The 17,729-nt window shown below is 38.1% G+C and overlaps 1 protein-coding gene across 3 annotated transcripts in view; it reads right to left on the reverse strand.

Annotated features, from left to right (window-relative positions):
* The window catches only part of SNX7 (sorting nexin 7), a 49,596-nt gene that overhangs the window by 19,281 nt on the left and 12,586 nt on the right, over window positions 1–17,729 (reverse strand). For all 3 annotated transcript variants that reach the window (XM_067538395.1, XM_067538396.1, XM_067538397.1), the window contains exons 2-7: window positions 17,306–17,488; window positions 14,624–14,734; window positions 14,051–14,215; window positions 12,815–13,016; window positions 9,666–9,865; window positions 5,641–5,727 (exon numbers count right to left, since the gene is read on the reverse strand). In XM_067538395.1, coding sequence (XP_067394496.1) covers window positions 5,641–5,727; window positions 9,666–9,865; window positions 12,815–13,016; window positions 14,051–14,215; window positions 14,624–14,734; window positions 17,306–17,488 — 948 coding nt within the window. The remainder of the gene's footprint in view (window positions 1–5,640; window positions 5,728–9,665; window positions 9,866–12,814; window positions 13,017–14,050; window positions 14,216–14,623; window positions 14,735–17,305; window positions 17,489–17,729) is intronic.

The following is a 17,729-nucleotide window of genomic DNA, read 5'->3' on the forward strand; positions in this document are numbered from 1 at the left end:
TCCATTATAGCATAGAGCAACTCAGTTAGGAATTATAATTTCATACAATTTATAAAGGAGAGGCAGACACTATTGCTGCGCAAGAAGGATATAGGTTTTTAGGCTCCAAGTCAGGACTTCAATTGTCTCATTGATTTCAAAATGTGTATTGACTTCAAAAGGAAAATTCATATATGTGAATAACTTTAAATACATAAGTATCAGAACAGATTGGAAACATGCCAATGATTTAAAAAAAAAAAAAAAAAAAAAGCTGACAATGCATCAAAATCTAAAGATTTGCAAATATGTGTTTTGACTAATTTCCAATGTATCCCAGGAAGATTTCTGTCAGATCATCTTCTGCTCAGCAACTCAGCAGCCAGGGCTTTCAGGCTCCCACCTCCTCAGTCTGATGGACTATCAGGGAACCAAGAGCCTGGAAGCCCTAGTTCCCAAATTCCCATTTCCTCGGCAGCCCAGGCTCACAGGGCTTTAGAGATCCATGACTCTGAAGAAGCTTGGTAGGTGGACTGCTTAGAATCTGGGCTCCCACTTCTCACCATTCAATCTCACAGAGAATTTCTAAATTTGGGGGGTTTGTTGCAAATCAGAATGCAACCAAATTGCAAAATAGTGAAGTCTTCCACAAAATGAAATTAGCTTTCTCCTTACAGCTCTAATAAACACCTTCCTGAACTTATGGCCTTGATCCAAAGTTCATTAAACCAGTAAGAGTCTTTCTGGTTACTTTAATGATCTTGGACCAGGCCATCAATCAGCAGTCCCTCTAGTTTCAAAGTAGTTTTCATGCAGGTTTATTTATTCTGATATAGTAAGGATCATGTAGCAGTCTAGCAATTGTAGACTTTGCTACCCAAATAATAGTGGTAAGATGAAGATCATGCAACTACTTCAATCACTGACCATGCTAGGTCCTTTTTTGTTTACGTTCTTCTACATTTTTAATGGCATATAAACTTGGTATGTAAACTAAGGAGGGAAGATGAGAGAAAGGAAGTACTGAGCAGATCAAAGACAGATGAATAGACACAGCAGCAGCAGAATGAGAGGAGAGTAAAATAAATTCTTACTTCATGAAAACCAAATATATGTATTGTCTCCCAAGCCTACAAAGAGACTAGAGTTCAGTTACAAACTACGTAACAAAAACATATGTACATCATTCCGGAATATATCGTAGGTATCAAGAGACACCAAATAGTAATTTTGTTTTATGTTTAGTTCACTGCCAAGAAATCAAATGGGGAATAAAAAACATACACATTTTAAGTGTCAGAATATTTGAACACATTACATGAAAGCAGATTATGACACTTCTAACCAAAAGCATTTTGTGTCAAATCTTTGCTGTGTAGAAACAAATGCTGTAACTTTTTAGTATTTATTTTTATATACTGTTTATAATGTATATTCATTAAAATAAATTATTTGAAAACATTATTTAGGTTGCAAAGTCAAGCACTGAAAGAATAGGGAATGCCAGAATTACAGTTTCCTGCACAACTTTATTTTTGCCCCTTTGCATGTCCATCCCATGGAGTACAGAGGCAGGGGTCCTGTGGGAAAAATCATGTAAGCGAAGACTATCATAATGCAGTGTATGGTGGTTGTAGTAGTGTTAAGGAATGTGCATGTGGCTGGAAGAATAGAATGTAATAAGTGTGCACAAGGGGGGACAAGCAGGGGCACTGGCCTCCCCAATAATCAGCAGGGGGCATAGAGTTCCTCCGAGACCCCAGCAGTGGCACAAAATGTGCTCCTCCAAAAGTGCTGAAATTGAATTTCCTGTAGCCTAACTTCTCCTTACTTTTGTGGATTTGTGTTGGGGTGGGGGCATGTGTAGCAACCCTAACTGCTTCACAACAAAGGGTTGGTTTTTTTGTGTTTTGCGGGGAGCTGGCAGCTACACTGAGGGTGCATGCTGAGTGATGGGGACACATTTGTGGCAGGGCAGAAGTGCAACTGTTGCACATAAACACTTATGTGCCAGCTGCTGACTATGAACATTTCTGCATTGTAGTATAAAAATCAAAAAGAGCTTAGCTGTTTACAGAGATCTGGTATGTGCCACAAGAGTTTATACATGGACCAGAGAATATTTATTTAGCTGCACCACTGATTCATATACTTTCAGCTCTGACACATAGCTAAAAAATGATCCAAAATGGGCATCAACAAAATCTAAATATTGTATCAGATCTACTTTAGACAAATCTAACTCTCATATTTTGTGAAGACAGACTGTGATGGGACATATCCCATCCCACTGATAGACTGACTAATAGCATTCATGCAATTAGGCACACCTGCAGAACAAGCGCTACCTGGAGAAGGGGAGCTTAAAAAGGTGGAGGAGGAGGGACTGCTAATAAGCTCCAGTAACAAGGGGCACTCAGTCTGGGGTAGGTCTAGCTTCCTCTTTTCCTTCCCTCTATTTGGGGGCCAATAGACATTGCAAGCCTGATAGGTGCATGAGGCCATGTAAAGCTGATCCCAGACCAGCAAACTGTGGCGGGACCTGGGATGCACCACCAGGAACTAGAGGCGATTGAACTCAAAAGCGCCCCTGGGAGTGAGCTGAACTCCTGCTGGGAACAATGAGATTGCTCTGGAGTGGAGGGGTTCCTGTTGGGGACCCAGGGCAAGAGACTGAACGAGCCAAGCCCAGGCTGAGCATCAGACTACTACACAGACAGGCAAGGTTTTTAAAAGGTATCGGAATTGAAAGCTTTGGCTGCTAAGGACAAACATTAGTAAGAATGCAATTTTGGAGAATTCCTATTTAAAATTTATACAGAGAAATCAAATAAAAGCTGAACAGAAAGTTGAAAGGGAATAACTACTGTGGAAGTGCAAACCAACAGGCCACCTATTTCTAGAGAGAAACCAGGAATTTATATCTTATTTGCCAGTGACATCTTGTGTGATTCTGGGCAAGTCACCTAGTCTCTCTGTGCCTTGGTTCCCCATATGTCAAATTGGAAAGGGCACTGTATAAGTATTTCAGATAGACAGAAGCCTATCATAATGTTCTTCCTTTCAGTAAGACATAGTAAGCACCAGTACGTTTCCCTGCTATACTAGCTTGTTCATTGCAAAGAACAAACTGTGCTACCTTGGCAGTGTTCCCTTTTATTACTTTCCTTCAGCCTTTTCTACCTACTATTTCCTAATATAAATTAGCAACACTCATACCCTGTACACAAAGGTAATTTCTATCAAGGTCATTTGGACATCAAAAATAGTTTGGCTTGCCTGCTAATTTCCTATTTACAATAGGTTTCAGGCAGTTCTGAAAAGTTGGGTTATGTAGACAGAGGAAGAACAAAGCCATTGGTGAGCAATTTAACACTTCCTACCCATCTTCTTGGCAGCATGTTGCCTAAAGAGGGCTTCTAAAGCTGTAAAGAGTCTACTAGAAAAGCAACTACCAAAATAAACAGAGCCATAATGAGAACCAGATAGAAAACCCATGGAGACAGATTGCTAGACGTGTGCTCAGTGAAGAAATAAGCTAAACTGGTATCAGCCATCTTGTCTGCCCTGCACTGCAGCTGCTCACATTCTGAGGCAGTGTCGCAAAAGAAGCATGATCTCAAAGTAAGAAATTAGCTTATAATATAAAATCTGAGGTTCATTGCTGGAACCAAAATTAAGTTACTGATATTAAAGAACAAGCCTGAGAAATAGTCCACAGTAGTAGGAGCTTGGACACCTTGCTCCACCACTTGCTTGACAGATCTCTATTACCCACTGTCCCATGCAAGAGGAGAAACTCAATCGTTCAGTGATGATATTCTCATAGGAGAAATGCCTCAGCTCATGTCATCTGATAGACTGTTTTGGATCCAATACGAGAGTGGCTTGAAAATAAGATTTCTAGACTAACTTCTACCTTTTGTACTACAATTAAATAGCTATCTGGGTTGGCAAATGATTTTTTAATTGAAAGTAATTAAGTTCCAATCACAATTCTCTCTCAAAGCATAAAACTGTATCAGTTGATTTTTACATAATAGGATTGTTCTTGTTTGCAATATGTGATATGGCACTGCATCAGTTTAGTATATAACACAGTAGGCCTGGTTTGCTCGGTGCCGCAGGGGAGCGGGACGGTTCTGAGTCTGGCCAGAGCGCAGACTCCATCAGGATCGCTTTGAGGCGAGCGTCCCGCTCCTTCTGGGTGTGAGGCTTAAACGCCTTGCAGATCCTACACTTTTCCCTCCGATGCTGCTCCCTGAGGCAACGAAGGCAGCTGTCATGAGGGTCGCTGGTAGGGAAAACCTTGCTGCAGTCATCGCAGGCTTTAAAACCCGTTGAGCCCGGCATGGCTTAACAGAAAGCCCTGAAGGGCAAACTTATCTTAAACTCTAACTATTATCTACTACTTAAGAAAACAACAAACTCTAACATACTAGACTAACTATCTGGGATTGCTACCTGCTTCGAAAAGCAAGGGGCAGACGTTCCAGCTACCGTCAACGGGCAGAAAGAAGGAACTGAGGGCCTGCGGGGTCGGCGGTGCCCTATATACCACGACATGAGCGTGGTACTCCAGGTGGCGCCTGAGCCGACCCTACGGGGCTTGCTAGGGGCAAAAAAGTTCCGGAGACTAGTGCACGGGGCGCACACTCACCTATGTTGGAATGGATATGAGCAATCACTTGAAGAGAGAAGCTATTATTTCGATTCCTAGGTATTTGACTCTCTCCCCAAATCAGGTACTTAAGATTTCCAAGTAACACCAATTGCACCCTCAAATTTATTACCAACTGCAAGCATACGAAAGTTGATCAAGCTTTCGAAATCTTACCCAGTGTCAACGGAGGAGATATTACAGTCATTTTGTTAGAAACTATTTAAGACATTTCCCTATTAAAGCCATAGGATGGACTTCCCAAAAGCACTCAGTACTTGGCCTAATTCTGCTTCCACTGAAGCCAACAGGACTCTTACCAGTGACTTCAATGGGAGCAGAGTTAGGTAGATGTCAAGTGCTTTTGCAAAGCCCACGAGTATTATCTAAAACAAAACTCAAACCTACGAAGGAAATAAGACCAAGTGTCCATATTTAAGGTCATTCCTGAAAGTGATGAATATGAACCACTGTAACACTAATGTGGTTACAGGCAAAAGTAGCTTGAAGTTGCTGGCCAAGCTCAGAAAGTAAACATTAAAATGTGAAAGTCTAAAGGAATAAATGGCAGTCTTACAACGATGAAGTAGTCAACTTACAGCTTTATTGCCAACTGTCTAACTTTGGCTCCTTGTTAGGGAGAACCAAGAAGCTACAAACCCTAAAAACAGCTTAGGAGACTGAGCATGGAGATACCCCACCTGTTCTGGTGACAAGGGCCTAATTTTTTTTTTTTAAATAAATAAAGCATAAACAAGGAACAAGTTTGACCATCCTAACTACCTCTTCTAGGGCATTTCAGCAGCTGTTAATACATGTATGTATCCATTCTTATTTCCTGTGTAGTGCATGAACAAACTCTTTTAGAATAGGTCAGGGAAGTGTGCAGCCCCAAAATATGGCTTTTCAGGGCTTGCTTTTGTCAGAGGAACTCCTAATTTTTAATCAGAATAGGGTCCTTCGTGATACAATTTAACATTCAGAAAGATGTACATACTTACCAGATCCTTTTCTGCTTTTTTATTGGATAAAGCATCAACTTTGGAATCAAGCTCTGCTTGAGTTTGGTCCCTTCTTTTCAAAACACCCTTTAAAACATTTGGATGAAATAGATTGTATTTAATTGTAATAATCTGTTTACAAATACATCTTGCAATCAAGAGTACACTTAACATTTCAGAAAATGTAGAGATTATGCCTTCAATAGAATTCTCGGATTTAAAGATATTGGCCTAATATGACTATTCTACTTAGATAACTTTAAAGCATCTATTGTGGATCTGTTTTTATAATCCCAATTTTTTACTGAAAGAATTGTTAAGAATCCTGCCAAAGCCAATGACAACGAGAATCTGTCAGACTATGTCGCTACAAATTATAAAGTAAGAATTACACAGTGAGTCAGTTTATGGAATAGTCATACTATTTTTAATCCTTTACAAGAAACATGATTTAGAGATGTCCCATTACTGAAAGTACTTTGTTTGAGTAAAAGTAACAGCACAAGGGATAGAATTCAACTCAAATGATACATCAGATACTACAGGAAATATGAACATAAGGCTACAATGTTATTTTGTATGTGCCAGAGTTTGGTGGTAAAGGACGAGGAAGATTATCAAAATTCTTTATCTGAAAATAATCAATTAAATCCATCTACGTTAGCAAGCCCACTTTTATTTAAAGTTGAGGCTAATTCAATAGATTTGATTCTTAGCAGAATGGCAAAAACTAATATAAAAAGGGAGGGAATGTGGTCAGACTACAGGACCAGTAACTATGAGAGTTTATATTCCAAACTGCTGTTGATTTGCTGTGTGACATCAAGGAAGTCAGTAAAATGGTCTGTGCTTCAGTTTCCCCATCTATAAAACTGAAATTAAACTTCCCTCACAGAAGTATTGTGAAGTTTATGTCTTTTTAAGGGGACTCAAAAGAAAGATACTATTTACATTTACTATGTAAATACAAATTTCAAAACTTTCTCTTTGATAATCCTGTATGTTACCTTGTCCCAATAGGTTCTACTCTTTAATTTAGATATGCTCAGAGATTTACAGTATTCATCCGTAGCACAGTACGTGTTGAACAGTAGGACGTAACTAGTCCTAGTTAGAAGTTTATTTTACATATGCTAGTTGCCAAAAAGCTAATGTTGAAAAGGAAATATCTTGCCACTTTGACGAGTACACCATGATAAATCATATTCAACAAGATGGTTTTCAGACAGACATTACCCCGAATTTTTAGTAACTGGTTTTGGTCGATTATAAATAATACCATTCAGTACCTTAAATTATCTCCTGTTTGATTACAAATATAAAATATATGGTACTAAACGTAGAAAAAAAGCAAGTAGAAATGGGTTAATATTCCTTTGTATAAAACTTTTTCCCCCTTTTACCTCCTCTTTTATCCTATATAAAACTATAGTAGAAACTATTAGAAATTCTCTATTAATCTGCCATTATAACAAATATCTATTCTAATTCCAAGGTCAAATTAATAATTTCAGTACTAGTGTGTGCCAGCTATTATCAAATGCTGATTTTTGTAAATGGTGAACACAGAGAATATTCATTAGTTCTCAATTATCTTCATATTTTTATTAATTTTATAAGTCAAATAAACAAATATATTATTATGCTTCTACAAGTTCCTCTGCTGTTCTAATCAGTAGCACATAAAGGTTTACAAGTCCTCCAAATAGCAGTACTCTGACCTAAAACAAATTTCTTGCCTGTTAACTGTTTTCAGAGACATAGTGGTGGTTAAAACCCACTTTCCCCTGGTTTGTCATGTCTTCTGTCACTCAAGGAGGAGGGGTCCATTTCAGATGCAAAGATTTTTAGTTCTGGAACCACCTCTTTAGGATCAACTTGCATCTGCTTCCCCATTCAGCACTTCCAAAGCTGACAAATATGAGGATTATCCTGCCTTCCTGACAAAACCTTTGCCTAGGCATGCATTCTTATGAGGACATCCTGAGATGTACTAGCACTGCCATGCCTCAGAAAACAGGTTTTTCCAAAGTGTGGCTGCCATCAGTGCATTCTTAGTCTACCTAGGAGGGCCTAACCAGGTGCAAGCATGGAAGAAGTGAGCACTAGAAAAAAATATCCAGGGTGAAAGAAGGGAGAGAGATTAGCATGGAAGAGGTAGGAAGAAGTCAATGGGTGAATTGCTCATGCCTGCCTAATATTGCACTGGAAGGATTGCACCAAGAACTCAGTACACCAAAAGGTATGAGAGCTAATGTAGAGACACCGAGGCAATATTAATTTGAGAGGTGTGCATGAAAGGCCATATAGTCACTCTGCAGTTTGTCCACAGAATCTCTCTTTTCAGCCCACAAAAAGCAACTGTTCTGATGAGATGGGCATAGAAAACTGGCAGAAGGACAGGCCAAACTGCAAAGAAGAGAGTTCAATGGAAGTAACAAATATCATGACTGGGGAGAAAGTTCCCCATTCCCACTCCAGACTATCTTTTTATACTGAACAATAAGATTGGGGGAAGAGAGGTGTCACCTGCTATGACTGCTATCTCTCCAACCTTCAGGCAAAGTAATAGCTGTCTCCTAGGACAAGCAAAGGATAGAAATGAAATCTAAAGTCTTGAAGGAGCACAAGATACATAACGTGGTCCCAGGATGGAGGTTACTATTTGCTATGGTGTGGATACCCAGTACAGAGGCTGCCACACTGAGGTAATTAACTTCGCCAGGCCACTGTCTCTCTCTCTGTGATGTCTTTAGTGCTATCAGGAAAGAGATGGACAATGCAAAGAAATCAGCCCTGGGCCAGATGACTGTGAACTCCCTGTAATGTTAAGGCTTTGGGATCTCTATACAGGCTGCAATGCTTGTCCTAGCTGGTGATTTGCAATGGATGCAGAGTAAGAGAGTGTTGGTTAAACTGTCCATCTAGTGGAACACCCACCCCATTGTGGAGTGGTCTTTCTCCTAGAATGATTTGCTTACAGATTTGTGCATGCTGGGATATAAAGCACTCTCAGGAGAGGACTCTCCCAAAAAGGAGCCACATTTAGAGCACCATAGCTATTCACAAATGCCACTATCACAATGTTGTTGATTTGAATGAGGACAAGGACATCTAGTCAGGACAGTACAGCCAGGCAGACAGCCCTTAATACTAGGATGTAGATGTAGTGGTTCTGATCTTTGCCCAACCAATGTCCCTTAACTGACCTACACTGTGTTTTTATTCACCAAGACAGTTTCTCTACCAATTCTGAAAGGTAAAGGTTTTCCTAGTTGTCTCCCACCAATGGGAGAATCTGTAAGAGAAACTGTTATAAGGACCTTGAATGGAATAAAATGCATGGTACCAGGCCCTGGCATTGAAACCTGAGGGTCCATGGGGGACATTCATGTCTATTCCAGAAGTTCACTGCTATTCTGGAAAAGAGAAGTCAGGCTCTTAAGGTTTAGAAACATCTCCTGGGAGGGAAAAACCTTCCTTTACTTTGTGTATTAGTCTGCATTCCTAGATGAGTCCATATTTGGACAGAGACAAGATAGCTCTTCTGTATTCATCATGAGTTGTGGTTCCTTGAACCCTTCTACAGTCAGGATAACTGCTCTCTCCACTAGCATGTAAGGCTTTCCTAAGGTGAGACAATTTCCACAAAAAGGACACACAACCCCTGAACCCTTAATGTTGCTGTTATGAGGAACTAGTTGTAGGAGGAAACTGAAGAGGAGTCACCAGCGTGAAATAAATCTTTTCAAGACTGGACACATCTTGCCTGATTAACAGAGGAAAGAAGAGGAAAAAAAGATTCCATGCAAGAGGGCAGCCACCCTCAGGAAAAATATTTTTTGCCTTTATTTTTTTTAAATAAGCTTTTTTTCCCTCTGCAAGTCATTTATGTCCTCAATTAGTAGTAGAAAGACACACTGTAGCCCGCAAAGAGTTAATGCAGAATCAATCACAAACAAAGCAGACTCTCTCTTCAACGGTCTCTCAATACACTGGAATAAGTAACACTTAAGTAGTCTTACCGTTAATATTTCACTGTAGAGAACATATTCATGTAGAACAGGCAGCAAATTTTCTGATAGTCCTGCCATCTGTTTTTCAGTAGCTTTGCAGCACTTGTCAATGCAGCTAGCAACACCTTTTAGCGAATCTACTAGATCTTCTTCTGATGCACACCAAAGAGTATAGATTGGACCATATTCCTTCATTTCATAATAATACCCTTAATAAGAAGATACGTGCATATTAATACTCAAGTCAATGGTAGATGCAAAGCACAGAAACTGAGGCTAGTTTAAAAATTTGGCCAAATGATCCCCAAAAGAGGGAGATGTTACAGTAGCAAATCTTTCTTCTTCTTTGTTATTGTTGTTTTTGGTCAATGGAAACATCTCAAACTTGTACTCATTAATGCTATAAACAACATATTGCTAAAAATCAAATCAGTGAAAAATGATCTTTTTGAAAAAGTTGTACACACACCACAGATTCAGCGGGCGCACTTAAGTTCATCCCAGTTCTGGAGTACTAGTTTATTATTACTACCTCTTCTAATAGTATTTCTCTTTTTAAGTATAGGAACATCTTCAAAAAACATTTACTAGTTCTATAGCTCAATAAAACTTTGTAAATGTGGCCACAATACAGTCTCAGAAAAAGTAAGGTCCAGATACTGCCACGCTCATAGAACTCTACTTTGGAGTAGTCTCATTAATTTCAATAAGGTACTAAAGATGAGAGAGGCAGAATCTGGCCCTATACAATGTGTTCTAATTAGTAATGTTCATGTGTGATGGATCAAGGTAAATTGAAGTGGCTAGATGATGCTGGATCAAGTCCACATTGCTCTAATATCCCTTTCTAATTTGATTCTGACTGCTGAGGTTTTCACAATCCCTCCACTTTTGCTGCTATCTACAACTTGGTCACAGCTGACTAAAGAAACATCCAACAGAAAGAGACATGAAGTAGCTGTGTGTAGAGAGAGATGCTTGTTTTGAGTTTAGTTGGTCAAAAAAGCCTGTGAAATCTTAATGGAAAATCCTAGATGGGGCTACAACTAGCAGGAAGCATTACTACTTGACAAGTGACAAATGGTTCATTGCTGCAACAGAATAAGCTCTGCACATGACAAGTGTCCTGCAGATTACTGTTGGGAAAGGCTAGACAGAGCAACATCTGGGAGCACGTGAGAGTGCATAAAACTCCATGAGGCTTTACCACAAATATTTTGGTGCTGGTACTTTAAATGCGTACCAGGAACTTCTCCTCATTATACACCTACTACTTCTAGAGAAATGAACTGCTAAGACAAAAACACCCCCAATCCCTTTGATCAATATGTATTTCCTTTATGCAAGGAACATCCAGTCTGGTCAGGACATGCTGAGATCTGGAATGACAGAGTACTACTATAAGCTAAAGGAAACAAAGCCTTAGTTATTATGGAACACAGTGCAGCTATTCAAAGTATTTTTACATGCATGAGAAAAACCTAAAGTATTGACCAGTGGGCTTTTTAAAACATAGGACCAGTGTGATATCAGATTCTAGCTCAGAAAGTATATAATTTAAAGATTCAAGTAGGTATGCAAGCTACTGTTCCATTCAGAACAAACTGTTTTCTTGATAATCAAGGAAAATTCTAACAAGAACATAAAGTTCAAACAAACCCTCTGACAGATGTAATGACCAACGAGAAAGGTATTATTTTTCAAAATTCTCTTTCATGTGACAGAATAAAGATGCAGAATGAACCAAAAGAATGGATGGGACAGTGTTACATGTTCTGAATTAATAAGGCATGTCAAATAAATAAAACTTTAACTGGGTTGGTTAGGTAAGACAAGCAATCAGAACTTCCTACAGCACTTTACAGAATACAGAAAGAAAAGTATACTTTACCAAACCCTCTAATTGGTGAAGAGTTGGGGCTTATTCACTTCCAACTAACTTGCCAAAACTCATCACTTATACGCTAGTTTAGGACAAAGAAAATTTCTTTGTAAGGAAGGAAAAGCTACTTTCCTACAATTGATCCCACTATGTGTTCTGTTTTTGATATTTCTATTTGACTAATAACTTATGGAATTTTTATGGTATGTCAGTTTACAAGACAGATCAGCTAAAGGAATTTCTAACCCAGTCATATTACTAACAACATCTGTGGCAACAAGCAATTTCTAATGAGTAACAAGTGTCTTTCAATGGGTCATTACTTCATAAACCACTGAAAACATCTGCAGTAACAAATATTCCTTATCAATCATAGAACATATTTATATTGTAAACACCCTTCATCATATTGTTCATTACAACACATATCTATAGTAACAGGCATCTTTTATAGTCACCAGGGAGCCCTTCCTGAACATCTCAACAGCATTTCATTGTTGATTCTATACACTCCAGTATTTGGATACACACACACACAGACTAAGGTTCAAAATAAATACAAAGAACTTCTCAGTTTGATAGGTAAATTAGATTTGTAGATACAAAAATCTTGAATTTATACACGAAAGGGATTCTGATTAATCTATATATAAAAGAATTTCTAGGGGTTTTAATATCTACAAACAGCTGGGATTCAGAATGTGATTGGCATTATGCCAGTAGGAAATAAACGTTTATATTTCACTTTAAGTAGTAGTCACCTGTATACAACAAATAGCATTCACACAGTTCTTCCAATTAGTATGGTGAAAAGCCAGCCACACATTTAGGTGTTCTTAATTTTCAGTTTCTTGTCAGCATAGTTGAACTACCTTCCCTATTAATATATTATTTATGCTGATTGTGTCCGAGGAGATTCCAGATATGTCTCAACAATGAGCAAGGTAAAAGTGAAGTTATCAGCAAGTTACTTTCCTTCTTCTCTCTTGACAAATGAGCATGCTACTTCTGCAGTCATCCTAACAATGTCAAACCAACCACAAAGGCTGCCAGATGTGGATCCCCACATAAGTTGCACCCTGGGCTACCAGGATTAGCCATTGAAGGAAACAAAGTAAAAAAATAAATAAAACAAACAAATCATACCTTTCTTATTCTGTTTCTTTTGCTAGAAAGCAGTGTTTTGTCTGGAATAGTGAAACTGAACTAACTTATTCAATATATTAATTTCTGAAGTCAATAAAAACAGAAGCTTTTGTTCATTATTTCTACTTACCCTTTTCTTCCTTGTAAATTCTTTGGGATATTTTGTCTAGCAAGCTTATTTTCTGATTAAATGTTTCCATATAGTCATTTATATCTGTAAACATATCAGGGCGATTTTTAACTCCTCCTTTTACTGAGGATGCTACAGCTCTTACAGTTTGTCCCATCCTGCTAAATAAGCCAGGGCCCTGCTTCTTGTGAGATGAAAGTTCCTAAAAGTAGAAAATACCCTTGTGAATATTTTAATGTTTTCTACCCTTTATTTGCAATTAAAGAAAAACAAATTAAAACAATAAAACTACACAGACATATATATAACTACTTTAGGTTTTCATTTGCTGTTTAGATTTATTATGAAGTTATTAGTTATGTAGCAATTAGAACCCTTTACTGAGGCACACTCTCTTCCTCCTCACCCCCTTTGTTAATTTTTCTTTTTGTAATGTGATAGAAGGCTGTGTGGTCAAAATTAAAACATTCTGTGTCACAGGCTAGCCCTGCTCTATGAAGCAGGGAGCATGGAGGGGGACTAGAAGAGAAGGATTAAGACAGTACAAACCTCTTCCCCTTTCAGTCTTAAGGCACAGCCAGCCAGCATGCAGCCTTCTGGGCAAGGAAACAGAGGGCAACACGTGCAGGGAGGCGTCATCCAGTGGGGAAAACTATTCTCTTACTGTGGAAAGCAGCCCCTCTCTCTCTCCTTTTTACTCTTCTTCTACTTCTATAAATTGCTAGTGGAATGTTTGGTTAAGTTCAGAACTGTGCTCTTTGGAGAACAAAATCCTTGCTTTCTTTTCCAGTGGATACATTTTGCACAGCTACAGTGGGCAATTAAATGGTGGTTTATTGGCTGCATTGTCAATGAACAGATTATTATTATGTTTAAAGAATAAGAGCAAAAAGGGAGAGAAATGTCAAGCCAAAAATTTATTTTAAAATCATACACATTATATAATCCTGGACATTTAGATGGATAGCAAGAACATCCAGGATTAGAAGAGTGAGAATAAAAGATAAATAGGAGTTTTGGAAGGGATACTAATCCTCATGCTCCAGATCATAAGACAAACTCTAACTGATGGGTATCAGAAACAAATTTTATAGCTACCTGTTGCAGGATTCCTCACACCTTCCTATGACACTCTATAACCAGCCATGTTTGGTAAGAAGATATTGAATTATGCAAACCCCTTAATAAGGTAGTTCATAATTTCTTATAACTATGCATTAGAAATTTTTTTTTTACCCAGGCTTGTGCCGTAAGAAATATTTTGAAGTCTTCATTAAAAGTCAAAGTTGGATGCTCAGCAATTCGGTTCAAAAATTTATGCAATGCTTTCCTTCGAGTCTCAATGAATTCATCACTAAATCGTTCCACTATTCCTTTCATTATAAATTTTTCAGGCAATGGCTGAGGGGGAAAATAAATAACACATTTTATAACTTTGCATATTAGGTATATTACAATAGTTCTACTACCCATAAGATGGTAGACACAGCTTATACAATTCACTGTGTAAAAAACAAATTATAAAATTAACACTAAGCAGTTTTACAATCTGGTTCTAGCAATAGCTAGTGCATCAGAATAGATAAAAAAATCAGCGAAAGGAAAGGGAGATTAGGTTAAAGAAAAGAGAAATGCCCTTATTTTTCTCTGAATTTTGTAGATCCACATAAAAAATTAATCAAACTACATTAGCTTCTCAATGTTTCTTAGACACCCAGAACCCTGAAAGAGACTTCTCCTAACTCACTACAGATAAATGGAACCATTTAAAACAAAATACAAATGTAACACAAAATCTAGCAAACCTACAGGAATAATGAGTGTTGGGTGTGCTTCTTCAAGTCTGCTCTTCAACCAAAGGAAATCTTGATAACGTCTTCGAACTTCATATTCACTGGAGTCAAACTCACCACGAGATGTCTGAAAATCATAACCACAAAATTAAGATGGAAAATCTAAAAGTATACCTGCACTGCAAGGGGGGAGGTTCTCAGCTGGGGTACACTTGGTCTACTTGAGCTAGCGTGCTAAAAACAGCCATGTAGCCAGGATAGCACAGGAGCAGGGGCCAGCCATCTGAGTAGAAACACATCCAGACTCCCTGGATGCATACTTTGGGAGCTAGCCTGAACCACCATTTGTGCTACCCCAGCTACATTGCTATTTTTAGCACAGTTGCTCAAGCTCAACTAGCACATCTGTCTACCTGAGCTCGGAATCACACCTCCCAGCTGCAGTATAGACATATACTCTAAGAATATGTACAATATTTAATAGTGTAGATTGATCATTTTGGAATAAAAATGAGAACTCTCAGGAAAAAAGTTAATTAATGTCAGTTATTCAGTGCTTGCCAATTACTATTCTTCTAGTAAACTGATCTAACCTAGTAAGAGGTTAAACAAAGTGAACTTCTAAAAGGAAAGTGAACTTCTACTGTGGAAAAAAAAAGGAAGTGCCAAACTGTGCATAAGAAATATCTTATAAGAATCAACCTTCTAGTTTTTTCCAAAGGGTTCCAAACATTACCTCAACATGAGATTTTCCTTCCAGTTAAGATGGATATGGTCTCAATTTAGGTTGGTCTCTTTAAAGTGACGAAAAATCCGAGTTTAAGGAATGTCCATTTTGTAGCATTTGAATAAACTGAAAATAACTGAAGCATGTCCCTGAGATTGGCTGCTATCAATCACCTAGCCACATGTTTCAGATGTGAAAACCCGGGCATTTCATATAAACCAGGGGTGTCCAATCTACAGCCTGTGCATCATACATAGCCCATCAGAGCATTTCACAAGGCCCACAGCTTGCTTCAACACAATATACTAACGGACGATTCATTAGCGTTTTGTCATTATATTTACTCCATTTTAGTTTACACAAGTGTGTAAACAGGCGATACTGTACGTAGAAACAACCTATCTAAATACATAGGAAACAAGCTAAACTTAAAATATAAATCAATACATGTGACATGAAATCTTATTAAAATGTGTGGAATCTGTTTGGCCCACACAAAACTGTGCTTAGGTTTATGTGCCCCTCCTGTGTAATATGGATGGGCACCACTAAAACTATATATACATTAGGATTTAATGGCTTGCCCTACCCATCACCAACTTCAGTTTTGTACCCCACTAATAGAACCTGCAGAGGAACATTTAAACTAGTAAAATTGCATGCCTATTACAGCGCTGCCAACTCTAATGATATTATCAAGTTTCATGATATTGGTGTGGTTTTTGCTTGTTTGGGTTTTTAATAGGGAGGGGGGAAACTAAAAAAACCCTCCAGCTCCTGGAGTCAAGAAATTACAAGAGAATGTCAGCTTTAATTAAAAAAACAACAACAACAACAACAACAAACCTCCTAGCCATTAATGGTTGCAAAAAAGCTTTACAACATGATTCAAGTGATTTCTAAAGGCTCAGAATCTGGAAATAGAAAGAAACCCCCCACACTCTATTTTCCTTAATCTTGTCATTTCTGAGCAAACCTCTGATGGACTGAGACCTGACTCATGATTTTTGAATGCTTAGGGTTGACAACAGAGCTTTCATATCATCATGAATTTATACTTCAAATTAATCATGGATAGGAAAGAAGGCAGAAAACATCCCTCCACTCCCCTTCCCCACTATTGTCCCCTCTCCCTACAGAAGCCCTCTCTCTTCTGAATAAACAAAGGGAACAATTTTCATTTGAAAATTTGTTGTAAATGAACTTTCAGCAACAAGAAGTCAGAGTAAAATAAACAAACGTAGGAGTTCTCAAGTGTAGGCTGTGCAGTACTTGCTGATAATCCCCAGGAAACTGGCTGGGCTAATAATACTGGCTTTTCTCCTCTCCAGATGACAAACTGAATTCAAAGACAGCTGAAAACACATTAAATAATTTTCTAATATTACCTTTTAATTTAAGAAATTGCTGTAGTTGCATCTGAAATGTTATTAACTGTGAATGGGGGAGAGGGGGGGAGGAGACTTTTCTTTGCGCTAGAAAATGATCCCAGTACAGGAAAGCAGAATTGAAAGGGTGGGTAGTGAACAAGGTACCACATATTGACAACCAAGAATAACGAGAACTTCGTTATGGCTTTCCCATGCTCCACAAATATTTATGCCAATATAGTCTCTTCAAACTGCATCAGGTTCCTATTGTTTCATGTACTTGTCAAGGGACACAATAGCAAATGCCAATTTCACAGAAAAGGCTGATTTTGCAATAATTAAAATAACTTTAGTTATTCCTTTAATGATTTCTACAGCACTCAGTCAGACAAATATTCACATGAGTAACCTTACTCAGGTTAAAAATGTTTTTAGAATCTAACAACTAGTTTGAAATACTTCAATACGGCTGTTAACTCACTGGAGAATCAGAATATAATTTCAAAATGTTAGAAAGGTTACTATTCCAAACCCTTTAAAACACTAACCCTTGCAAAGTTTTACTGGACACAAACTATCAGGACTACTAATAAAAACTTACCTTTGTAGCAACTCTATAGGTAATGAAAGTCTCAATAGCAGTAATGTGACTTTCAGGATCATCGACTGTAATGAAGAGATCCCTTAATTCTGGCTCATCTTCAAACTTGTATTGGTTTATCATAGAAGACGGGGATGTTGGTATCAAAGGACTGAATGAGTTTGCCTCGGTCAGTGATATATCCTATAGATAAATAAGACATTCGAAGAAATTCTCATTAACATATAAAGGTGCAGGTTTCAGACATCAAAATAGCTCTGAAGTGAACAGTTAAGATGGTAAAAGAGAGAGCAGATAAAACTGTTAAACTATACAACAAACACGCTTATTGTCCTATTATCCTTTTCAGTACTCAATTCAATGAACAGATAAAAAAGCAAGAACGAGACCGATGAGAGAAAAGCAGAACACTACATTTGATGAT

The sequence above is a fragment of the Emydura macquarii genome, unplaced genomic scaffold, assembly GCF_026122565.2.
Source record: "Emydura macquarii macquarii isolate MOO-44397 ecotype Brisbane River unplaced genomic scaffold, CSIRO-AGI_Emac_v2 contig_480, whole genome shotgun sequence".
Taxonomy (NCBI): Eukaryota; Metazoa; Chordata; order Testudines; family Chelidae; genus Emydura; species Emydura macquarii.